The 25826-nt window shown below is 42.1% G+C and overlaps 1 protein-coding gene across 5 annotated transcripts in view; it reads left to right on the plus strand.

Moving 5' to 3' along the window:
* The window catches only part of apba1a (amyloid beta (A4) precursor protein-binding, family A, member 1a), a 63171-nt gene extending 37421 nt beyond the window's left edge, over positions 1-25750 (plus strand). For 3 of the 5 annotated variants that reach the window (XM_046841303.1, XM_046841302.1, XM_046841304.1), the window contains 12 exons: positions 362-1831; positions 6816-6926; positions 7836-7875; positions 7962-8107; positions 10878-10910; positions 11755-11841; positions 12740-12925; positions 20206-20385; positions 20555-20767; positions 20920-21039; positions 22627-22767; positions 22934-25750. In XM_046841303.1, the coding sequence (XP_046697259.1) occupies positions 437-1831; positions 6816-6926; positions 7836-7875; positions 7962-8107; positions 10878-10910; positions 11755-11841; positions 12740-12925; positions 20206-20385; positions 20555-20767; positions 20920-21039; positions 22627-22767; positions 22934-23005 (2724 nt within the window). In that variant the 5' untranslated portion in view covers positions 362-436 and the 3' untranslated portion in view covers positions 23006-25750. Of the gene's footprint in view, positions 1-361; positions 1832-6815; positions 6927-7835; positions 7876-7961; positions 8108-10877; positions 10911-11751; positions 11842-12739; positions 12926-20205; positions 20386-20554; positions 20768-20919; positions 21040-22626; positions 22768-22933 lie in introns of all 5 variants that reach the window. The other 2 variants (XM_046841305.1, XM_046841306.1) reach the window with 2 other exon arrangements.
* Positions 25751-25826: the final 76 nt, after the last annotated feature.

Below are 25826 nucleotides of genomic sequence, written 5' to 3' on the forward strand. Positions count from 1 at the left end.
GTACAGTAAACTAAATATCAGCAAACATTATGATCTAATGTAATCTTTTTAATTTGTGGATTTATAGAAACATCTTCTGGCTAATTTAACTTTTAAATTGAGACATGCCTCAGCCTTATCAGGGGTCTTACAGGTGATCAGTATGAAGCATCTGTTAGCGTGAATAGGGGGCGGAGCATACGCTCTACGTTTGCCTGACAAAACGTTAAAAGTTTTATTATCATGTCATCATCATAAGTTCTTAATAAAATCTTAATTTGAACCATCGCACTCAGGGACCATCCGTAATATGGGTTCTTTTATGTAATTGAGCTGATCTAATGTATTGGCTGACCCTACTTTTCTCTTCCTGTGTTTGCAGGCTTTGTATTGGTCTGTGCTGCACCTGGCCAGGGGGAGATGATTCAGTGATTGTAGACCATTACTTGTCCTAGCCATGAGCCATCAGGAGGCATCGGTGGGCTATGAGCCAGCTGAGGCAACCGAAACAGACCTAGGCCGCCGAGAGCAACCATCCTCTCAGCGCAGACGCCACGAAAACTCGGGCCGCTCTCGTCATCATCACAGTGGTAACGGCAGCGAAAACAACCACTCTCAACCCGGTGCGCAGCGGCAACGGCATCATGATGGATCTGAAGGGACCGGGCGACCACGTTCGTCCCGCAGGATGCCCGAAGAAGGCGACGTAGAACAGCAGCAAGTTCAGCGGCCCATCCCACGGCCAGCAGTGAGCCGATATCGCAGGCAAGGTGACACAGAGGCACGACTGAGGGCCCAGCAACAGCGGCAGAGGCAGAGGGAGAGGGAAAGGCAACAGAGGGAGGCAGAAAGAGCCGAGCAGCATCGTCTTGAGGAGGAAGAGGACAACCATAGTGCCCTGGCACGCTCTGCAAGCACAGAGAGTGGATTCCACAACCACACAGACCAGGCCGAGGGTGATGCTGTAATGGCGCTAGAGGCTGAACCTGAGGACGAGGGTATGTATGGTGTTGCACTACGTCCAGAGGCAGAAGAATATGCAGAGAGTGCAGAATCTGAGCAACAGCCCCAGTACCCTCCCCAACCCCCTCCACTTCCTCACGAGCCCCTGCAAAACATGGAGCGGCCAATCAGACACGACGCTGAGGCACTCAACCCTGGTTACTCCAACTATGTTTACACCCAGCCTAGGCCTGAAGATCAGCCCTATTCCGAGCCCTATGCTGACTACGGAGTGCAGGAGCATGTGTACGAGGAGATCCCAGAAGCCCCTGAAGGAGACATGCCTCAGCAGCGTCGTGCCGGACTGCGGCTCCTAGAGCGAGATTCGTATGGGCAACAGGAAGCTGTGGGCTCCAGACTCCACCACTACGATGAGCGATCGGACGGCGAGTCAGACAGCCCTGAAAAGGAAGCTGAATTTGCGCCTTACCCACGTACCGACAGCTGTGAGCAGGATGAGGATGTTGAGCACATCGTGGGTGAAGCAACGGAGAGCTCACAGAGTCTGGAACACCCTTCAGCAGTAAAGGGAACAGACAGACACAAAGAGAAAGAGCAGGCTAAAGAGGGGAATCTTCAGGAGATAGAGAATGAGGAAGGGAAAACCGAGGATGGCGGAGTCCCCATGAGCAGCCCCTCTGAGGAGTCAGCTCAGGTGAGGAGCAATCGGGAGAAGAGGGAAGCTATCTCGCTGGCCATCAAGGACATCAAGGAGGCTATTGAGGAGGTGAAGAGCAGGACGGTGCGCTCACCCTACACACCAGACGAGCCCAAAGAGCCCATCTGGGTGATGAGGCAAGACTTAAGCCCCAGTTTGGAGTCAGACCTGCAGCCACCACTAGGGGGAGATGTGAGTAAGCAACACCAGCATGATCGGGGTCCTTTGTGTTCAGTCCTGGATTATGTTTTATTCCTGAAGCGTATTTGTATTTTTCATGACACAGAGAAGGGTTTATTGAGTAAGCACAGCTCAATTAATTATGTATGCTGCATGAGTTACAACCTCCATGATTTCCTGCATGTTTAAAATAAGTCAGATAATTGTAACAATGTGTATCGAAGATCATAAAAAAAAAAAAAAAAAAGCCCATCTATTTTAGCAAGTGTTAATTGAAATAGACAAATAGTCACTTTTTTTTTTCTTTAAATCTTATATGCATTTGTCCAGTCTGCTTCCTTCCATGCAATATTGTATACCAGGAAGCGAGTCTTTTTTTTTTTTTTTTTTTCTTTTTTTTTTTTCTGGTCTGCCATTTATAATGTGCTTGCTGCTGGGTGTGCAGTGGTGCGGACATGTCTCTGCACAGTGAGTGCTGCTCTCTGGACAAATCTCCTGCCTGAGGAAAATACAAGGTGGCTCAAACACACACACAGTACTGGCTTAACTTTCCTCAGCCAGCAGGACTTATCGGTATTCTGTAATGGTAGCATATGACTTGTGCATCCAAATGAACCCCCTTTTAGCTCGACCGCAGGAGGGCTTGAGTAGAGAGAGAGAGAGAAAGAGACGGAGAACAACATTATCAACATTATCAATTGACAAGCGGTCACAAGAGTCCTTGTTTCTTTCCTACTTCTCCATGTCTCATCTTTTCTCACTTTTTTTAGTTCAAATATAAATTATTAACCTAATCTACAGACACTGTTTAACTGTTCTCCAGCCTTCTTCTTGCTACTCAGTGTCAGATATCATTCTGTGCAGACAAGACAATTGATATCTTTCTTTTTTTTTCCCCTCCATGCACACATAATAATTATCAGCTGTGTATTTAGGGTAATTTGTCTCATTCTGTATGTTAAACAAGTCTGCCACATTGTTCCACTGAACAAATAGCAGTGCCGGGTGTGTATTTTAGAAGTATAGAATAGCATATACGTATAGCAGTTATAGCATAGAGTATATCGCAACTTGTTTGTCAACTTAAAGCAAAACACGGAAGTAGCATTAGTTCAGCAAGATCTTATCATTAATTCAAGCCACATCTCTTGTTTCTCAAAGTATTGAATGATGTCAGTCTTTGTACACACCTCAAATATCCCTCAATTATAATAATACCAATTTTCAACACACAATGAGGCATGATATTACAGTATAATATTCCGTGACATGTGCATGCAATTCAAAATGCCTAAAAATTGTATACTCTTTTTATAACACCACATTGTGGCATTCATCATATTTTTAATAATTATAAAATGCTTATTGATCACCTGTTGTTGCATACGTTTCAGCAGCTGCTTTAAAGTTGTTTGAGAAAATGACCAGTTGTCTCATGACAATAAACAGTGTAGCTTGTCATGCTATTAACAAGCAAGTCTGCAGTCTTGAAGACTATTTCTTGTTTTAAGAAAGGCACCAACCATTAATAATCATTTAACACCCAAAGTTATGACCATCAGTAAAATTGCAGAAAACTTTACTATATCAGACTTTTTAACTCAGTTTATTATTAATATTGACATGGTCAGCATTTACCATACCAGTGCACTGATTTTTGAAAGCCATACTGTATAAGCAGTGGTGGACGAATTACACAAACCATAGGCCAGGATTTGATCCCCAGTCAGGGAACCAACCCCAGCCATTAGGGTTGCACAAGCCTTAGTGCCGGTCCCAAGCCCGGATAAATGGGAAGGGTTGCGTTAGGAAGGGCATCCAGCGTAAAAACGTGCCAAATCAAACATGCGGATGGTCCACTGTGGTGACCCCTAATGGGGGAAACCGAAAGAAAGTTTTTTATAGTACTTGAGTTAAAGTAAATATACACTAGGTATAATATTAAAGTAAAGTAAAAGTGCTTCCTTTAAACTTTAACTTGAGTAGAAGTACAAAAGTGTTTGCCTTCAAATCTGTCCAAAGTACTGTGATTTATTATGGCTATAATGTTCCTATTATCATTTTTGATGAACGACTCTTTACTTAATCAACTCAGTTTATGTGAAAAGACACTGATTGATATATATTACAATTATCATGAGCCTAAAACCTTCTTTTACAACTACTACCAAAAAATTGTGCAAATAAGTCCACAGGTGTTGTGGCGAGTTCGAGTCAGGAGTTTCTTCTATCATTTATTTCTCTCAAAATGTTCTGCTTGCTGTTGAACTGATGCTGAACTGTATGTTGGTGATAGGTAGATACACCAAGCAGCAACGAAACCCTGATTGGCGTCTTGCTGCAAGTTTGACCAGTTAATTTTTTATACACTCATAAATAAAAAGGAACAACTGATTTAGCAAAAAAAAAGTAGTTGAGTAAAAAGTACGATGTTTGACTTTGAAATGTAGTGAAGTTAAAGTGAAAATCTCCCCAAAAATGGAAATACTTCAGTAATGTGCAGATATACTAAGAAGCTACTTAAGTACAGTAACTAATTAAATTTACTTTGTTACTGTCCACCACTGCATATGAGTCACAGGTCAAGTCCCAACAAATCCAAAGCCATGTCCACTACAGGCAGTAAACTCCAAATTCAACTCCTAAACCTAGCAACACAGTCAGATGTCAAGTGCTAAGCCAAGACAGATAAGACCCAAGTCAAGTCTTGAATAAAAACATACACAAACAAGCCTACAGTCAATCCTATGTCAAGCAAGATAAATTTCAAGTCCTGTTTCTGTTAATATCTACATTAATGCTTGGTTTAATTTATTAGTTTATATATAGTATTTTATATCTTGTGCCCTTTTGTCCCCTATATCCTTCAAATTTATGTCCTAGGCTTCTCTAAGGAGTCACAGACTGCAAATTTTTTTGAATGGTGTAACATAATGTACATATGACAATAAACTTCTGAATCGTGAATAAAAAAATGTTGGCTAAATAACGTTTTAGGTTTTATGTAATCATAAAGACAGAACATGTAGTACATAAATGTTTCAAAAGCAATTCATATGATTTTTTAGAGTTGCCCACCCATTTAGATCCCCACATAATCTATTCTTTCATGTGATGTCATTTGCTGCTGTGACTTTATTTTTGCCTTTGACAGTATCATTTATTTAGCGCTGGCGAGCGACACAGAAAGAAACCATGTGTAAATAATTCAGTGAGACTCGCATAACAAACACCAGAGGAAAAATGGCTTTTTTCCATAATAAGCTCACATCAGCGCTGATTCGGGGTGAGCGAAGCACTTATTTATGCCACGTATCGAATTTATGGTGCAGGCGTGATACAATGGGAGCCTGTTTTATGATTTTAGTATTCAAACATGGTAGAGCTCACAGTGGAGTGCTTTGTGTAGATGGTCATCATTTGACTCCTGAAGTGATGAAAAATACAAAAAATTTTGCACATGATGTTGCTGTTTCAACGCTGATCATATGGTTAATGTAGATTTCACAATGCATTTTAGGCCCTTATTGTTCTTATAGTACTTAAAGATGTTTGATATGACAATATGATATTAATATTGCGATTGTCAGGATGGTGACATGATATTTTAATCATATAGTCTACCTCTGGACTCTGGACTGCCTCATCATCTCTCTTCCGTGATCTTAAGAGAATTCGAGTAGATGTGCTACTTGCGTAGAGTTTCAGTAGAAATGAGGGACATGTCTGGCGTAGGGTTGTAACAGGAGAAGAGTGCTCTCTCATTCCAAGCCATAATGTATCCTGATCTGTGTCAGGGCTACACCAGAGTCACTCAGATTAACCAGACATCCTGTGACAGTAGCCTTCTATTTTTCTCTGTTCAGTTTGTTTCTTAAAGAACTACAGACTTTTTTGCTTTAGTGTTCAACGATGGAGAATTTTTGGATTTACCAGGAAGATGGGCAAAATGAAGATGAGGTCAGATGTTTTTAAATTGTCAAATTGATGATGTGTAATTGTGACACACATCTGTTTCTTTTGTGTTTAGTGTGGCATAAGATTAATTTCGCATGAGGCTTTAAATAAAATGTATTTAGTATCTGTGTTAACACAAAAATTCTCCAGAAATAAGATTTAAATAATTATTGATGTTTAGCTGTACATCTGCTCCTTTCTAGATTCTGGACTGAGGGATATATTTGATCTTTTTCAGTAACCGCTCCTGTTGCTTTTGGCTTTATGGACAGTGAATGGCTGATATACACACACAAAAAAAAAAAATATATATATATATATATATATATATATATATACACACACAAAAAATAAAACATTAAATCAGGGGTTTCAGGTGCAAATGCTTGCAAAACACTTGTTGCTTTGAACAGTATGAGTTTTGTACATGTATTTACTTGTACCTAGATTCATTATCTAAGTTTTTTTTTTTTTTCCTTTTTTTATACTCATTTTTTATATGAAATCCTGAATAAGTAATCTGCTACTCATATTGTTGTTATTGTCAATGGTTTAGAATAGTATGTTCTATTTAATATTCAGTGTCGGATTATATTTATCATTATATTCAGTAGAACTGGTTAGAAACTTTTATCAAAAATAAATACAACAAATTTTTCATAAGTGAAGAATTAGTGACACGCTCATCCGATTTAATCAATATTATCAAAAGTTCCTATTATCTGTGACTAATAATTTGTTCAAATGCAGAAGGGAGGTAAACCACATATGAGTGTTAGAAAGCGAACAAAATATACACTGCCATCACAATGTAAAACATTAAAGCCAATGGTGCAGGAGATAGATCTCAGTTTTTTTGGTTCATTTTTATTCTGTGACAATTTTTCTCTGTTTTTTTTTCTCTTGTCTTTTACTGACTGTATACATATTCAGTATACATATGGATACTTGACTATTCCTGTATAATTGTTAGTTTTGTCTTGGTGTCCGGTTTCATTTTAATAGGTCATATTTAATTACCCTTTTCTTCTTTCTTAAGTCTCCAGGCCCGGCCCCCACTTCTCCACAGGGGGCGGAGTCTTCCAATAGCAATCTGCTGCAGCATGAGGGCAGCGAAAACTTTGAGGCCCCGTCTCCTGCTGGCAAAGAGGTAGGAGTTCATCATGTGACTTCAGCAGCAGAATTGTGCTGTGTTTGTGTCTGTGTGTCTGTATAATCATTGAATACAATACCACAACATTTTCCTCCTGTCCTGTGTCTACTGTGTACATGTCTTCGACATTTGTGCATTTACTACTGACAAGCATTTCACCATGGGCATCTGAGTGGTCCAACAGTAAACACGATCACATTATCGACCAGTGTCCAAAAGAGATTTTTTTATTGCCTGTAGTCTCTGTGTTGGCGAGACTAATCCCTGCCAATCACTGGTATGTCTGAGCTCATGTTTGCAGAAAAGGGCAGAAAGTGCTTTTCCTGCATGTGTGTGTCGCTGCTCTGTGAGATTGTATGAACAGAAATGTGAAATGATGCACTTTCACGTGTTGAGGAAAAATAAATTGGGGCTCAGCATATACCAAAATGTTATGTATATATTATATGTATATTATGTATATTACTATATACACGATATCTTATTACCTCCTGCACCTTCTGTACATCAATCACTCTTACCCCCTGTAAATATGAACCCATACCCTCATTTAGCATATTGCTATTAATTGTAGATAGGCCACTTATGCACTTCTGGTTAAGTGCTAAGTGCATTTCATTGACTCTTTACATGTACTTTGCACAAAGACAGTAAACGAATTATTACCAAACAGTCTATAACATTCTCTTATAAACAATGCATCTTTTGCATTAATGTGTATTAACTGCCACAAAACCTTACACCTTAGTTTTCTGTTTTTTTGTGAGTATTGATGATGTGTATACAGATTCAGAGATTCATTTATAAAAATGCAGGAGTATTCCTTGAAATTTTTCAAACAATTTTGTATGACATTTCCTGCATACTGCGATTTAGCTGTTGTGGTTTTTGTTCTTGAAATGGCAGTCAAGGAGGAGCATTGCTTCATTCCCGACATATGTGGAAGGTAAGTTTGGCAATACATTCAAAAATAATGATATAAAAAAGAGACATTTACAATGTAATTTATTTCTTCCATGTGTTGTGTCCCAGTTCCAGGCCCGTGCGACCCAGAGGACCTCATCGATGGCATCATTTTCGCCGCAAACTATCTGGGCTCGACACAGCTGCTGTCAGACAAGACACCATCAAAGAACGTGCGCATGATGCAGGCTCAGGAGGCGGTCAGTCGCATTAAGGTGAGCAGAGATCTTCTCTCTTCGCTCAAAACTCTGAGTGAAAAACCTGAGTGTACTTGCGTGTACTTCAACTCTTTCTAGTCTTATTTCTGCAAAACACCATAACAAGATTGATCATAACAAATAGAAAGAAAAATATATAAATATGAGGACAAAGTTAGAGAATCCGACTTTCATACCCTGAATATAAAGTGTTTCGCTATGCACCTGATGCAGTTCATGTTTGATTATAGAAAATCTTATAGACTTTGCAATCAGATTGTAAGGAGCAATATATTTACATTTCCTTTGTGCTTCATATATTCTGAGGTAATGCTTTTTATACGGGGGCCAAGACTAAAGATCTATAAGTTCGGCAACTATTAAAGACCAAATCATGAGGTGCTTTAAAATGTCACCAAAAAATTTACAGTAATCGCACATAAGACCTTTTTCACCTTTTGTGATTCTACTTGCGTTTAAGCCTGACACTCCTATGTGGAATAATAATGGAGTTGTTCATCCCAAAGGACTGCAGACATTTGCTGCCTTCTTCCTCTTTCATCTCTCTGTAGCACACAGCTCCTGCTCCTTCAGTCAGCTACATGACTCAGCATTTTCTTTCATCAGCATCGTAGCATTTTTTTTTTGTCCATCGCATACAAAATGCAGTAACCAGCACCTAATGTTTAAAGTTCATTATTAGAGAATCTGTGTTTCACTTTATTTATAATTTATAAATGTATAATTTATAATACAAATGTGACTTGAAGTTCGGTGAGGTATAAAGTGCTGTCAGGTTAATAAATCAGGGTGTCAAATGTTCATATTGTTACTTATGTTCATTTTAAAAAAATACCTAAAAATATAGGATTTTTTATTTTTATTTATTTATTTATTTTAATTGAAATTAAAGTAAAAGCCATTTAAAGGCCATAGCAAAAACATTTACTTTTCTAATGTTAACACACTCTGAGCTCATATCAGTTTCTGTCACACAGCATTTTGTGTGCTTGTTAAAAAAATTTACATTGATTATGAAACAATAGATTGTTACTTGAAACATTTTTCCATAGATTTAACAGCAGTACAATTTTCATTGGCAAAAAATATAATCCTGTAATTGATCTTTACTCTCAGTCATTAACTACATTACAAATTAGGAACCAAAAATGTTACTAAAATATATGTTTTAAAAAATATTTGCACGTGTTGGAAGTTGTGCATGAGTATGAGAATATGGTTATATTGCTAAGTGGATTTATTCCATTAAACTATTTTTGTTAAACGTATCAAACTGTGAATTTTAGTGGCTGAAAGTATCTTAAAGTTCCCCTTAAGAGGTTTTTCAGAAGACGATTAAAGTTACTTTTTTTATACAAAAAAACTAAATAAAATCTTTTCCGTAAAAATTTACATTTTTTACAAGTACAAAAAGTTAAATATGAAAAGTGGGTGTCTCTTTAAAAACTGAGATAAAATGCTATTGATAATTTACTTTTTCAATGCAAGGTTACTTTATAGAGTCTTTTAGAAACTTTATAGAATATAAAAACTATTCCTTAAAAAAAAATAATCAAGTTTAATGCATGAGGCAAAGCAAACAGAAATATATTTTAGAAAGATGTCAATATAAATACTGTATGTCAGATTGTATTACTCTGAAGTTTCTCTCATGCTAAAATATCCTACATCTTGTGCCATAAGTGTCCCAATTTACAGATGTGCTATTTTGGCCTCCTGCTTAATGCGAAACTGAAGCAGCACACTGACAATGCAGCACCCTAACAGAGCTGTGATGCTTCTTGGTATTTCACCTGGTGGTGATGAATAATAAATAGCGCCACACCCTGGTGATCTCACAGCTCACAAAGCTAACACCATGTTGAATTATTTCTCCACCAAGACTGTGTGATGTAATTCTAATTAGGTTAAGTCATTTAATATTTTTGTATCTGACACACTGACACTTTCCTTAAGCATTACTGTTGATAGCAACACAGTTGTCCCATTTCAAATAAGAATTTGTACAGAATTTATGTGATTTCAGGGTTTAATTTATGTATTTATTTTGTTGTTCCTCTTATCACATCACAGTGGATCCTCTGCTTCAGCATCATGTTGATCTCCTGCCATATCGAAACCCAGCCCTGTTCTTTTACACAGCTAAATAATGAGAACAGTTGCATCCACCCATTAATTATTCATGTTCTGCGACATCCTTTCATAGCTTGATTGCCTTATTTGATATCGTCTTTAAAAATGAGAACAAGAAGACAATCCCTGGCACTGTCGCGATCTAATTTTGGGGCAGATTTCAATCTGTTTGGTGCAGCTGCCACTTTCTGACTAATCTAGTAGTAGTAGTAGTAGTAGATGTAGTAGTAGTAGTAGTAGTAGTAGTAGTAAACATTTAAGGACAGGGCAAGTATGCCACCTTGTGGCAGGAGGTTAAATCATTTTGAATAAAGAGCATCAGCTGGAAGAGCAAGCACAGTATGAAATGTTTAAAATTTCCGTTTGATTTCAATCTCATAAATTATTTAAAATGTCCATCCTAGTTGCAGACATGTTTCAGTGCCTCTTTTACTTAGGTACATCAAGTGCTGCTTCATTAAAACAGAATTTATGGCGTGTGTGTGTGTGTCTGTGTGTGGCAGTTAGACAGGTGGCCAACATACACACACTCATTACACACACATACACTCACACACAGCAGTGTAGCTTGGGTCGTCTGGGCTCTGTGCCGCTCTAACCATGTTCCTGTCTCTGTTTGTTCCATGCCAAGCAGACGGCTCAGAAATTAGCCAAAAACAGGAAGAAGGTGCAGTAAATCATCATCCATTTGGTGTTTTGCTTTTTTTTCTCTCTCTTTCTTCTTCCTTTTTGAGTTTTTTTTGCTTGTGCACTTTCAGTTTTCTGCCAGTACCTTCTCTCTTGTTTGCTGTATTTCTGAATCCAGCAACAAGTTGTAACCCCCTTGTGTCAGATACTGTATTTGTCTGTAAAGTGTGTACCATTCTTTTCATTTCATGTCTGACATGAATCCAAAACTAAAGATAATGGAAGCCTTTTTTTGCTGGATGCAGAAAGCATGAGCTTCTGCCACATTCTTCTCTTTTTTGAGATTCTTTTCTTTTCTAGAGTGATGTGCTGTGTTTGTGTTTTTCCCTTTTTCTAAGATGTGCCCCAGACACTCTGACTTTTGTTATGCCACTTATGTAATTTTTCAGTAGTGGATGCCTCAGTCACTCCTTCATTTCTTTCACTCTTCTCTATTACACAAACACTAAACAAATCGTTCAAATGGAGGAGGACACTAACCACTGTCGCACTAACCCCAGCCTGCCAGCCATGCAGGAGCCACAGACTTTTTACTGAAGGAGATTTAATGTTACACTTGTTTAGACATTCTTGCCCAGACTGGGAAAAAGCCATATAACATTACAAAGCTGACCAAGGTCACTGAAACAGACATACGTTTCTCCTTCACTGCACATCATCTGGGCTTTGTATTAACCTTCATATTAACCTTCTTTTATATCTGCCAGTGTTTCTATCTGTCTGTTAATGGCAAGTGTGTATGTGTGTGTGTGCGTGTGCGTGTGTGTGTGAGGTGAGGTGAGGTGAGAGGCTGATGGTCAGTGAAATTATTTCTGTGTCAGCAGGCCCCTGAGGGTGAGACGCAGCCCATGACAGAGGTGGATCTCTTCATTTCCACCCAAAGAATCAAAGTGCTGAATGCTGACTCTCAGGTACCAAAACTCACCACCTCAAACACTATAATTGTATCCACCACACACACACAAAGTCTACTGTTCAACCATGCAGATAAATATGCAGAACCCTTTTTATTGGAATCTACCAATCGTGTCACTAACTTAATGCTCTATTCCATGCTGTAGCTCTGTAGTCTGTACTTATGTTATCTTCTACTTTTTTTCTATATTGTATAGGAGACCAGAGGTGGAAGTAACAAAGTACAAATAAACGAAAATTCATTTAAACAGCACTAATGTAACGGTATTTCTGTTTGACCATTTTTATTAAAATTAGAAATAAATAAATATCACGAAAAATGAATTTTAATCAGTAAACATTTGTTTTTACTGATGCGCCAAATCTCAATGATATGAACTAATAATAACAAAATTCTGTACTTTTGTAAAATAAAATAAAAACAGACAGGGGGCGCTTTCTGCCGTCTCTGTCATCTCTCTTCACAGACACATAAGTAAAACAACCTGAATCTCAGTTCATATTTGTCTTACAGACATAATAAATATATGAATAGAAAGTCTACTTTTACACCATACATACTTTAAACATTTACAAGAATATTTTGTCTTCATGCCCTATGTTGATATTTTGGTTTCACAAATAATGAACATACATTAGCATAAAGCATCCATATTTGTCCATGCTCATGTTGATTAGAGTATTACAAATTTGTAAAAAAATAAAAATTTACACTAAAACAGGTAGTAGTAATGGCAAATTTTTACTAAAGTACATGTCAAAGTCCAAACTTCTTTACTTTAATTTGAGTAAAAAGTATAGTCAGTACCTCAACTTTTATCAGAGTCTTTTAAATCATGAGTATTTGTACTTCTACTCAAGTAAAAGATGTGTGTACTTTTGCCATCCCTATAGGAGACCATGATGGACCATCCATTAAGGACCATTTCGTACATTGCTGACATTGGAAACATTGTGGTTTTGATGGCCAGGAGAAGAATGCCTCGCTCTGACTCTCAGGAGAACATGGAAGCATCCGATCCAGCCCAAGATGAAAAGCGCCAGTACAAGATGATCTGTCACGTGTTTGAGTCTGAAGATGTGAGTTCAGTTTTTCTTTTCAAATAAATGGTTAATGTGAGTTTTTCCAAAGAACACTGGGATGTTGGATGCTGACATTTTTAATCATCAATAATCTGCAGAATAACTTCAGTAACTTCAACTTCTTGCTGATTAGACAATGTATTTTAATACAGAAATCTTCTAAATGTTCTTTGTTTGTCAGCATAGTCTTTTATAGTTTGTGATTTAAATTCTGATAATATTACATCTATCCTTGGTTTGGAGCCAAGTTAACAAAATTGGTTGTGCACTCTGGATGGACAGGATGGTATTCTCTCTCTCCTGTCAGGTACATCATGAACGACTCAGAATAAACAGCAGTTTTATAAAGATGTGTTTAGGTGACTTATCTCTGCATGTTTCTTGTAGGAAGCACCTGTTAACTTTCACCTTCCTGGTTGGTATGTGTAAGAAAGGTTCTTTTTCTAACTTCGCTCGGTGTTTCACTATGGGAATCGCTTTGGGCGTGACCAACTACGGAAGCTCTAATGACACCACGTCTGTCTTGACAGACAGGTCGACCTGAGATCAGGCTCCGCCCCACCTTTATCCCTCAGGTCGACACCTTCTAACATCATTCGCGCTTTCTTCCCGTGAGGGACTACACTAAGCTCTCTCAGCACTTCCTGTTCTCGGCTGGTTTCGCTTAACTGTTCATCGTGCGGGCCGTCATTGGCTTCCGCCACCGAACGCGAGGTCAGTCGTACGGAATCGTGCTGGCGACATCACGGAATAGCGTCCGCGTCGAGGCGAGCTATTCCTATTCCACCTGCTGGGTGTTAAGTTACACGGTAGGGACGTAGTAGCGTCAAGCTATTGCAGGCTTAGCGGCGTCGGCGAAGCCTTCGGAGGGCTAACTACCCTGCGAACATCGGCAGACTAACGTGTTGTGACGAGTCTAATATTACCGTACTCAGCCATGTCTACGATCATCCCCCCCACCAAAGGGAATGAGTCGAAGATCAGGGAGGTTGTATCCCGCCCGTGTCCATCATCATGTGGAGCGACCATCTCGGGCAGGGACCCTCACCCGATGTGCATCACGTGCATGGGCCCGGCACGCCAAACGCCGCCGCGACCTCGCATGCGCCACCGCGCCGCTGCCGGTGAGACATCTGGAGAGACGGCTGAGAGTAGCGGTGGCTAACCAACAGGACCCGTGTCTGTCCGGCGCCGCCGCGAGGTCTACGGTCATTGAACATCAGCCGCGAGCTTCCACGAGCTGGGCGGACCTGATGGAGGCCGAATCGCCGGTCATGCCGCCTCTGTTTGATAACCTCCTCGCGGAGGATGAGGAGCGACCGTGCGGCGACGAGGACGCAGACGCGAACTCAGACCTCCTCGACTTGGATATGGAGGACGAGGATGAGGACGACAGTGGTCCCTTCCCGGCCCAACAGTCGAGACCCCAGAGCGCGGGCGATGCAACCTCACAGGCCGAAGGTAACCTGCACGAGGTATGCAAACGAGCCGCGGCGAAGCTAGGACTAGCTTGGCCCACGGCCCAGGACGCGGAGGGAGCGGTGAGAGACCTTTACGACGGGAAAAGGCTGCCGCCTGCTCAACCCGCCGCTAGACAGCTCCTGCCCGCCGTGCCAGCTTGCATGAAGGAAATGTCTCGCTACTGGTCTAGCCCCTTCAAAAGCAAGCTTCCGCAAAGGGTGCTCCAAGCTGGAGATTCAAGGGATGGAAGAGCTGGGGTTGGCGGACCCCCAGCCGTGGAGCCTTCAGTGGCTTATCACCTCCATCCGAATCGGCGTTCCATATCTGCCTCCTCTCAAATTGCGCTGCCTGGGAAAATCGAGAGATTGACGGCGTCCATCCATCAGAGGGTGTACAAATACGCAGCGCAGTCAGTGTGCTCGTTAAACGCGGTGACTTTGCTGTCCGCGTACCAGGCGGAGATTTTAGAGGAGATGGGACGACAGCTCGACACGGGAGTACCGAACCCGGTACTTTGGGACGAGATCTGTGTGGTGAACGACCTAATTCTCCGCTCTTCACGAGGCGCAGTTCAGGGCTGCGGCCGCGTGATGGGTTTGGCTGTGTCAGGTGAGAGAGCGTTGTGGCTCAACCTGTCAGGCTTGGGTGACACACAGAAAGCGGACGTCATGGATGCTGCCTACGACCCCGCTAAAGGTCTGTTCGGTCCTGCTCTAGAGAAGATGAGAGAAACCAGCACTCTCAGGAAACAGGAGGACGAAGCATTCAACCTCTGTTTGCCTCGTAAGCTGTCTCAGAGCACGCCCCCTCAGCCAGCGCGACGGGGTTTTCCGCAGCAGCGGCTGCGAGGAAGACCGATACACGCTAGGAGCTCAAGATCGACTCTCGGCGGACAGCAAGCTGGTCAACGTCCGAGATCGGATGGATCGGGACCGTGGGGAAAGCATTCATTTGCGGCCGCGGCGGCTAAAAACCGTCCGCCCCACCCCGAGGAGCGGAAGAAGAAGCGTGCGACCTAACACGCGAATGTTCTCTTGTCCTCCTTTCTCCGCTGGCGAAGAAAAGGAGAAGAGAACACAGCCGGTTCTAAGTTCCGTAAGGGCTTCCTCTCTAGTTTTCCTCGAGTTCGAGGCTTAAGGAAAATGTTCAGTGTCACCAAGCACTCCCACATTTGTTCCCTCGCACGTCAGTTCGGACGATTGCGCAATAAAGATGACATCATCGCATCCAAGCCACGGGCTGAGGGCGATGTGTTCTACAATACAAAACACAATAAATGTGGCACTTTCGCATCCAGGCGATCAGCCGAGGGCGATAGTGTGCGAAAATCCCGAGATCCCGGCGTGCACCCTCCCAGTTTTACCACTGCGCGGCGACGGTTGTGACGTCATCAATGCGCGACCAGAGTTGTGTGCGCGCAGGTTCCCTTTCTGCGCACCTCGTCAATTGGCGCGCATGCGCGGTTCCTTCGTGGGTTTTAAACACGGTTTCACGGGGATACAGGCTTCAATTCGCAATGAAACCGCCCAGATTCAACGGTGTGTTGATCTCGGTGGCCGAAGGGGAGTCGGCTCGCGTCCTAACGACCGAGATCGACTCTCTTTTGAGCAAAAGGGCAATCAGAGTTGTTCCGGAGGCGGAAAGCCGTCAGGGTTTTTACTCCCGGTACTTTGTGATCCCGAAGAGAGGGAGCGCATCTCTCCGTCCGATCTTGGATTTGCGTGTGTTAAACAGACACCTGAGAAAATATTCATTCAGAATGTTGACACACAAAGCACTCTGTCGGTCGATCCGTCCAAACGATTGGTTTGTGACGATCGATCTGTCAGACGCGTATTTTCACATAGACGTTTACCCGTCACACAGAAAATATTTGAGGTTTGCGCACAGAAGCACTGCCTACGAGTTTCAAACCATTCCGTTCGGACTGTCTCTCGCTCCGAGAACTTTCAGCAAGTGTGTGGAGGCGGCTCTTTTGCCGTTGAGAAACAGCGGCATTCGGATTTTGTCTTATATAGAAGATTATCTGATATGCTCCTCGTCAAGAGAGCAAGCGGTCAGAGATGCGGAGAGCGTAGTCACTCATCTCTGCAGCTTGGGTTTCAAAATAAACAGGAAAAGAGCGCTTGTGTCCCGCGCAGTGCGCGGAATATCTGGGACTCAGTATAAATTCCCTCTCTTATCGAGTCACGCTGACAGAGAGGAGAATCGCATCTCTCATTCAGTGTCGCTCCCGTTTTCGGGCTGGGTCTATGGTCCCGTTCCGAGTGTGCCTACGAATGCTGGGTTTAATGGCCTCAGTGATTTCTGTGGTGCGTCTGGGACTTCTCATGATGAGAGATTTTCAGAGATGGGTCGCGCGGTTGCGCTTATGTCCCCGACGTCATCTCAATCGGCCGGTAAAAATAACACATTCGTGCGTCTTAGCGCTCCGCCAATGGGGATGCCCCGCGACTCTTCGGTCGGGGATTCCCTTGGGGGCGGTGTCGTCACGAGTTACTATGACGACGGACGCGTCTTTGAAGGGCTGGGGTGCGACCCTTATGGGCAGAGCTGTGAACGGCGTGTGGCCACCACAGCTGATCCCGAGACATATAAACTACTTGGAGTTGTTGGCAGTATTTCTGGCACTGAAACACTTTCTGCCTTTCATAAAGGACCGACATGTGTTGGTGAAAACAGACAATTCCACAGTGGTCGCGTACATCAACCGGCAGGGAGGTGTGCGCTCCCTCCAGCTGCATCAGTTGGCGAGGAAACTGATAATGTGGTGCGACACAAGGTTTTTGTCCATCAGGGCGACTCATGTTCCAGGCGTATGGAACAGGGTGCAGATCTATTGTCCAGGGAAACCCTCTGTACGGGAATGGAAACTGCACACTCAGGTGGTGGAGCAGATATGGCAGAGATACGGCCGGGCCGCCGTGATCTCGCCTCATGACGCTCAGTGTCCTCTGTTCTTTTCTCTGAGGGACGAAGATGCACCGTTGGGTGTGGATCGTTAGCCCACCCGTGGCCAAACGTTCTTCTCTACGCGTTCCCTCCACTGAGCTTGATTTCCCCCACCCTGGCCAGGGTCAGAGAACTCAGCTTGTCACTGATTCTGATAGCTCCACGTTGGGCTTCCAGGCACTGGATCGCAGAAATAGTTCAGCTACTGTCGGATCAGCCTTGGCCACTCCCTCCACGGAGGGACCTTCTGTCCCAGGCGGGCGGGGAGATTTATCATCCGCACCCGGACAGAATTGCTCTCTGGGCCTGGCCCGTGAGAGGTGGAACTTGAGTGTGGCTGGTTTGCCCCGGTCGGTTATACACACTATCCAGAGTGCCAGGGCCTCGTCTACTCGCACGCTTTATGACAATAAATGGCGAGTTTTTGAGGAGTGGTGTGGCGCGGTCACATTGTCTCTTTCCAGTGTTCTGTGGGAGACATTTTGTGTTTTCTCCAGGATTTGCTGGATAAAGGAGAGCTTTTCTACTTTGAAAGTGTATCTGGCGGCTATTTCCGCATGTCACGTCGGGTTTAATAACGAACCTGCGGGTCGGCACCCTTTGATTAGCCGGTTTATGAAAGGTGCACGCCGTATAAGGCCGGTGTCTCGGCGGTTAGTGCCTCAGTGGGACCTGTCCTTGGTTTTGGAAGCCCTTTCTCATCACCCCTTCGAGCCGGTGGATGGCATAGGGCTGAAATTTCTTTCTCTTAAGACGGTGCTGCTTGTGGCTCTAGTGACTGCTAAGCGTGTGAGCGAGCTGCAAGCCCTATCTGTCAGTCCGTCCTGTCTACAGTTCGCCCCTGGGCTCACGAAGGTTTCCTTTCGCCCTAACCCGGCGTTCGTGCCTAAGGTGGTGGATTCTTCTTATAGATGTCCCGTTACGGAACTTTCGGCTTTTCACCCACCTCAGGAGGAGGATGGCTTGAGTTCCTTGTGCCCGGTGCGGGCCCTCCATACGTATGTCAAGCGAACAGCGGGTTTCAGAAAATCGGACCGGCTGTTTGTGTCTTGGGCTACCCCTCACAAAGGGAAGCCGTTGTCGAGTCAGCGGCTGTCCCGCTGGATTGTGGAGGCCATATCTATAGCGTATGAATGCGGTGGTTCTCAGGCTCCCACGGGTCTGAGGGCCCACTCTACTAGAGGGATGGCGACATCATGGGCCCTGCTTAAGGGTGTCTCTGTTCAGGATATTTGTGCGGCAGCTGGCTGGGCCACGCCGCACACCTTTGTGCGGTTTTATAGACTAGATGTGTCTGAGTCATCCTTGGCACATGCAGTGCTGAGTGCCAGGCGTTCTGAGCCTATGTGATTGACCTGTGCAATCCGGGAGCAGTCTATATCTCCCATAGTGAAACACCGAGCGAAGTTAGAAAAAGAACGATAGGTTACTTAACGTAACCCCGGTTCTTTGATAACAGAGTGAGGTGTTTCACCAGCACTTCCCTCCTTGCACGGGGACGGGAAGAAATCTCGCTGCAATGATGTTAGAAGGTGTCGACCTGAGGGATAAAGGTGGGGCGGAGCCTGATCTCAGGTCGACCTGTCTGTCAAGACAGACGTGGTGTCATTAGAGCTTCCGTAGTTGGTCACGCCCAAAGCGATTCCCATAGTGAAACACCTCACTCTGTTATCAAAGAACCGGGGTTACGTTAAGTAACCTATCGATTCCTATTCAGTTGTATTTCCATGCTTCACCACTAGAGGCAGATATACAGTTTACCAAGCAATGACAAGCTATCTATGACATCACAGTGCACCGTCCCAGCTAGCAGAAGACAGCAAGAATCACCTCATATACGATCTATCCTATACCCAGTAAAGTTGAGTGTTCTGAATCCTGTACCGTGTTTTTACTGACACACTGGGGCAAGTACAATCCCCTAAACAGCGCACACCAGATAGTGAGAATCCTTATATGGTCCTTCGAGCTAGACAGGAAAACTTCCTAACAGTATGTGTTGTACGATGAGTGAGGGCTGACTGGTGGGTGGGAATTGATAGTTCTGAGAAAATGGGAAAAGTTCTCATAAAAATATTTACAGAAATACCTCAGTACTTGTCGTTCCGGAACTCGTTATGCGTGCTGAAACTGACACGTACTGAACAAGTGTTTTTTTTTGTGTGTGTGTAGTACTGTGCTGTATAAGGAATAAAGAAAATCCAATTTTTTTACATTTTACTTGGCAATGATGTTTTTCATGATGTTTTTGTACTTAGCAGCTAGTTGTATTCATACCGCCCTCATACTTGTCCGTGATCGTTTTTTTTACTTCCATATTGTCTCTCCTTAATTGCCTTTTAGCCTCATTGCTATCCTTAACAGGCTTATTGGTAGAATTTAAACCATTTTAGGGCCCATGATTTAAGCTTAAAATGTAGAGAAAATACAAAAGAGAACACTTTGGAGGGCACTCTATGGCATTGTTCGCAAGCTAACATGAAACTCTTCATGCATCAGTTTTACCACAAGACTGAGGCAATCTTGAGTCGGTGTCGAGTTACGGAGCATGTAATGAGTGCCAAAACATTTTTCAGTTGTCCCAACTTGAGTAAAATTTAACGATGAGTACCGAGGCATGTACTTGAAACTCTAAAAATCTAAAAGGTTGATGGGATGTATGTTGCCTTTAACTTTTCAGTGACAAATTCTTCTTTGGTAGGCTTTCAAAGGCTTTTCTAAATTTGTAACTCTTGTGAATTGTTCTTTTTTATAGTTATAGTGTGGTTAAGCTTTTCAAACTTGACTTTCCTTTTTACTCTATTCTTAATTTAGTGGTTTAAAGTCAAATAAAAACTCTCTCTTTTTCCTTTTTTTGTCCTCAGGCACAACTCATAGCACAGTCCATTGGACAGGCCTTCAGTGTAGCATATCAGGAATTCCTGCGAGCCAATGGCATCAATCCTGAGGACCTGAGCCAGAAAGAGTACAGTGACCTCCTTAACACACAGGACATGTACAACGATGACCTCATACACTTCTCTAAATCAGAGAACTGTAAAGACGTACGTGAACAATACCGATTGTTTGCAGGACAAAAGTCACTGGCTAACATTAGTGAGCGATAATATAATCACTGGGCTTACACTGTGTGTGTGTGTGTGTGTGTGTGTGTGTGTGTGTGTGTGTGTGTGTGTGTGTGTGTGTGTGTGTGTGTGTGTGCATGTTGCTCAGGTTTACATAGAGAAGCAGAAAGGAGAGATCCTAGGAGTGGTGATTGTAGAGTCAGGCTGGGGCTCCATCCTGCCTACAGTCATCATTGCTAACATGATGCATGCTGGGCCAGCAGAAAAATCTGGAAGATTGAATATTGGAGACCAGATCATGTCCATCAATGGCACCAGTCTGGTGGGACTTCCTCTCTCCACCTGCCAGAGCATCATCAAGGTGCACAGCTTTGCATTTTATAATAGTAATGTACTATATATTACTATATGCATCTTTTCAAATATTCTGATTTTCTGGACTCTGGACTTTGAGTTCCAATTAAAGCAATGATGTAAAATTGTGATCTTGTTGTGGGGTACTTTGTTCCCCAGGGGCTGAAGAACCAGTCCAGGATCAAGCTGAATATTGTGAGATGCCCACCAGTCACCACCGTGCTCATCAGAAGACCAGACCTGAGATATCAGTTGGGGTTCAGTGTGCAGAATGGCATTGTGGGTATTTGCTGATAGTTCTTAACCTGACAGTTAACTGCTGATAGGTTAAGCAATACTTCAGTATTTCTCAACCTATTCTCTCTCTCTCTCTCTCTCTCTCTCTCTCTCTCTCTCTCTCTCTCTCTGTCTGTCTGTCTGTCTGTCTGTCTGTCTGTGTATAATGCAGCTATACAGTAAAACCCCGTTGGACGAGCATAATTCGTTCTTGGAAATTGCTCATAGGTGCATTTGCTCGTACGCTCAAACTCATTTTCCCCATACGAATAAATATAAGAGTGATTTTATCCGTTCCGAGACCTCATTCGATCGCTTATTTCTGCACTTAAAAAGTTTTTGTAGCCTATTTTAACAAACAAATACACCGCAAATTACCGTACGGTAAACATAATTTAACACTTACCCATGTGGTAGTGGTTGATTGCGAGTGTGAGACGCACACCACTCTCGTACTTTTTCACTATTTCCTTCTTGGTTTCAATGGTAATTCTATTTACTTTCTTTTTCCCAGCACCATCACTGATTTTCTTGGGAGACATTTCTGAAGATTTCTAGTGAAATAAAAATATAACACTAAAGAAATTAAGTTTTTGCTGCACTGAACAACGAGAGCGACCAAGTGACACGAGATGAACTAAGTGACGATGCTACCCTCGGGAACCGACAGCGTGGGTTTGCTCATGCCTTCGAAAAAAAAAAAAAAAAAAACCCTTTAAAAATGTTACCCTATTTTGCGAGCAAGGTCACTCATATCTTCGTTTGCTCGTACTATTAGTTGCTCGTACAATAGGGTTTTACTGTAGTATATGTTACATAATCAAAGAGAATTTCTCTCTGCACATCTATTATAATAAAAGTTGTAACCTTTGTAAAACAAAGATCAAACAAGTTGGTCAAAAATACAGTAGAAGAACCATTAATATTTAATGGACAAATACAATTAAAGTAAATCATTTAAATAAAGTAAAACCAAATATTCAGAGCTGACTGACTGACTGCAAAATGAAACTGGTAACGTCATTAAAAGATTAAAAATGGCTTATGTTTTTGATACTCATTAAAACTAGAAAGTAACAAAATACAGTAACAAAGCACATTTTCACATAAAAGTAGGTCTAGTAAATGGCTAGTAACAAACAAAATGCTAAACTAAGCCAATTACAAAAGAGTAAAGATGTTGTAAGGCAGGAAAGAGCAAAACAGGACGTAGACTAATAATGGCAAGCTAATGACTATGCTAATTGCGAGCCTGCTACAGATATGGTAAAAAAAAAAAAAACACAAGATGTTAACGGCTCGGCAATAGACTTAACTATCAGCAGAACAGGAAGTCAGAGAACAAACAAGAGTAAACATGGAAACGTGGAAAATTGCTTGGCTTCATAAACTGAGTCGCTAAGATGTGGGTAAATACACAGTCCTGTGGAACAAATAAAACAAGATGCAGGTGTTAGTAATCAGGGAAGGCAGAGTGTTGGGGATGAGCTGCCAGAAAAAAATTAAGTTATAAAAAATGTGCAGATGTTCCTATACGGTTTTGGAAGCACTCAGCATGTTAAAGAGTTCTGTCTTCTTGTCGGCCATTAGATTTGCAGCCTTATGAGAGGAGGGATAGCTGAGCGAGGTGGTGTGCGCGTTGGTCACCGCATCATTGAGATCAATGGCCAGAGCGTGGTTGCGACTCCTCATGAGAAGATTGTACACATTCTATCCAATGCAGTTGGTGAGGTAAGGGTGTGTAACATGTTATACACAATCATTTGAGTGCAATTGGTTTCTGTGGAACAGTGGATTAGTGCATTAGTGCATTTTCTGTGTTTCCTTTACCTCCTACGCAGCTATGGGACAGCAGTGTATAATGTCTAATAGTGCCTTCTGTTTTGTCTCGAAACAGATTCACATGAAGACAATGCCTGCTGCCATGTACCGCCTGTTGACAGCCCAGGAGCAGCCAGTTTACATCTAAAAGGAACAACGAATACCCCTCAACCTCCTGACCTCACCTCGTCTCACTCCACCTCACCTCACCTCACCCTGATCTCTATCCTGTGGACTGATGATTATGTGAATCCATGACCACTATTTATCCACAATGATTCACCTTCTTCCTACTGGCTGTCCACCTCCTGTCAGCACAAGGCTTTCAGCCTACTTCTCTACTTCGGCACCCGTGTTCTCGCCCAGGTAAAAAAAGCTGAACCAGGCACAGAAAGAAAGAGCTCCACGACACGGAATTCTCCCAACAGAAATTTACACTCTGTCTATATTATTTCACACTGTTTGACCATGCAGTATGTACAAGCAGTGTGTTTGAAGTTATTTGTGGAAAGCTCTCTCTTTCTCTCCCCCCCCCCACGTGATTTATTTGAACCTGGCAACCATCAGACATTCCAGCTTTATTCTCTTCCACTCAAGTTCTAAACGAGCAGCTGTTAGCCAGGGTGTGGAGGAGCAGACTGAACATTTCTGAAGGCCTGCAGGCTCTAAGTGTGCATTTCTCAGAGTAAATGCTAATTAGAGTAAACAGAACCGTGTGCTCTGTCGTCTCACACACACAAAGGGGTTCTTGCCGTTTTCTTTTTGATAGTCGGACACCCCTATGTTAAGAAATGATCCATTGAGAATCTCAGTATAGATTTATTTGACAAACTACTAAAATATTAAACCAAGTACAATTGTCATTCGAGTCTAGTTGACAGCATCAATTTGATAATAACGAGTTTCCACTTCTTTTGATCGAATGACACACCACTAAATGATATAATGCACAACATGGACTATTAATGCCTTAAATTAGTAATGCGAGACACAAACACCTCAGAGCTGATCACATCTAGATACAGCACAGACAAACACAAGCTCTTATTCCAGGATTTGTCTATTGGTGGGACGTTAAGACCAAATTAAGTCAGAATTAGAATTTAGTTACTTTGTTCAAAAAAAATGTGAAAATTATATACAAGTTTCAGAATTGTGACCAATTTTTAGTTTGTTTGCTCGTTTGATTAAATTTGCAACTGAATCATTTCCACTATTTTCTAGTGTACAGATCATATTGTTCTTTTTTTTTTTTGGCAAATTTTTCTTATCGATTCTTTATATTTAAGGATAATTCTGTTGTACGGATGTACTAAGTATTTTATTTTGGTTTGAAAAAATATTTATACTTGAAACATTATTTGAAGAAATACTGTATGTGTGTAAAGGGTTAGAAGTGATATACTGGTCTGTCTTTGAAAAGTATAAATTTAGTTCTTTAGTTTAAAGTAAAAATAACAATTGATGCTCTTGATGAGACCATAATTCAAGAATTCAGCTTTCAAGATTCGGAAATTTGCATTGGATAGTGGTTGGCCACGAGTTCTCCAATGTTCCATCCTCATAAATGTGATAGACTAAGAGTTCTCCCCAGGGTAGGAGTCTCTCAGTTTTGCAGACTGAGCATCTTTCACTGCCCTGGATAGTCTCTATTTAATCACAGACGATACAATACAAATGATGCAGTGAAATGACATTGTATCGGTATAGTATATATCAGTATCGGTATATAGGTGCATATGTCCTCAACAGGAAGATGAAGCATTGTGATGTCAGTGGTACCATGGATAGAATCCGTCATTCACGATCACAAGCCACGATATTGCTGCAGCAAGTTCGTGTCATATACCCAAACGTGGCTCTTGTACACACGCAAACAAACACAACACACACACACACACACACACACACTGCTTTGCGTCTCATCTCAAAAAATCCCAGCCTTACGACTGCTGTCATTTCCACAGACACACAAGCAGGACGGCGTCACGGTACTTTTCTTAAGCATGGTCTTAATCATGTCTTTGGTATGCGTTCATGCTAGTAGTGGGTGTGAAAACGTGTGACGGCAAAATTACTTCACTGTAAAACAAAACCAGCTACATAACTGCATATAAATATATATTTATATACGCACATTCATTTCCGTATACACATCCAGTGATCGTGTATATACAGTATGTACCTTTTTTCCGAATTTGCAAGGCAGGTGGCAAGAGGACTGGACTCGTGCGGTGCTCTCTTTATCTCTACAAAAGGATTTCCTTCTGCTTCTAGGACGTGTTGACAGCAAACCCATTAAAACTGTCAACATGTCCTGACATATGACAGCATTGAGCTAGAGTGTGACGCACTTAACTGAGCTTCAGTTAACATGGTCAAAGTCAAATTGTACTGCAGAAACCAATTCAACGATTGAAATATAGAAGTCTATAATAGTGCAGTTCTGTTCATACAAACAAGGCCACATATATGCAAGCTTTAATGATGTTGGCTTTGGTTTTACACGCTGAAATCAAATCACAGAATCACAGTATGTGCTGCTTATTGGTGAGACGCAGTCAGGACTAAAATGTGACGTCCACACTCGTGTCTGTACTGCGAAAATTAACACAGGGCCTGGTGTTGTTCTAATTAGAAGATAAAGACGAGAGTAGATGGTGGGTTTGACTAGTGTTTCTTATGCACTCGCTCTGAATGTATTTAAACTTATATCTATGTTTGTCTATATAGTAAAGAAATAGGAAGAAAAAAATACTTTCTGTAAAGCAATGGCAATGTTTATTTATTTGCGAGCTTTTTCTGTGATGAATCATTGAGCCACATTCCTACGCCATAGCAGGAATGTTTGTAACAGTATTTACGACAATAAATGACTTAATGAGAAAATATATATACACAAGATTCCTTTTTTTTGTGTTTTCCTCAATCCCAGGAGGAGATTCTTTCCATGGGCTTCAAACAAAACT

Source organism: Silurus meridionalis, chromosome 27 (assembly GCF_014805685.1).
Source record: "Silurus meridionalis isolate SWU-2019-XX chromosome 27, ASM1480568v1, whole genome shotgun sequence".
In the NCBI taxonomy this organism is placed as follows: Eukaryota; Metazoa; Chordata; class Actinopteri; order Siluriformes; family Siluridae; genus Silurus; species Silurus meridionalis.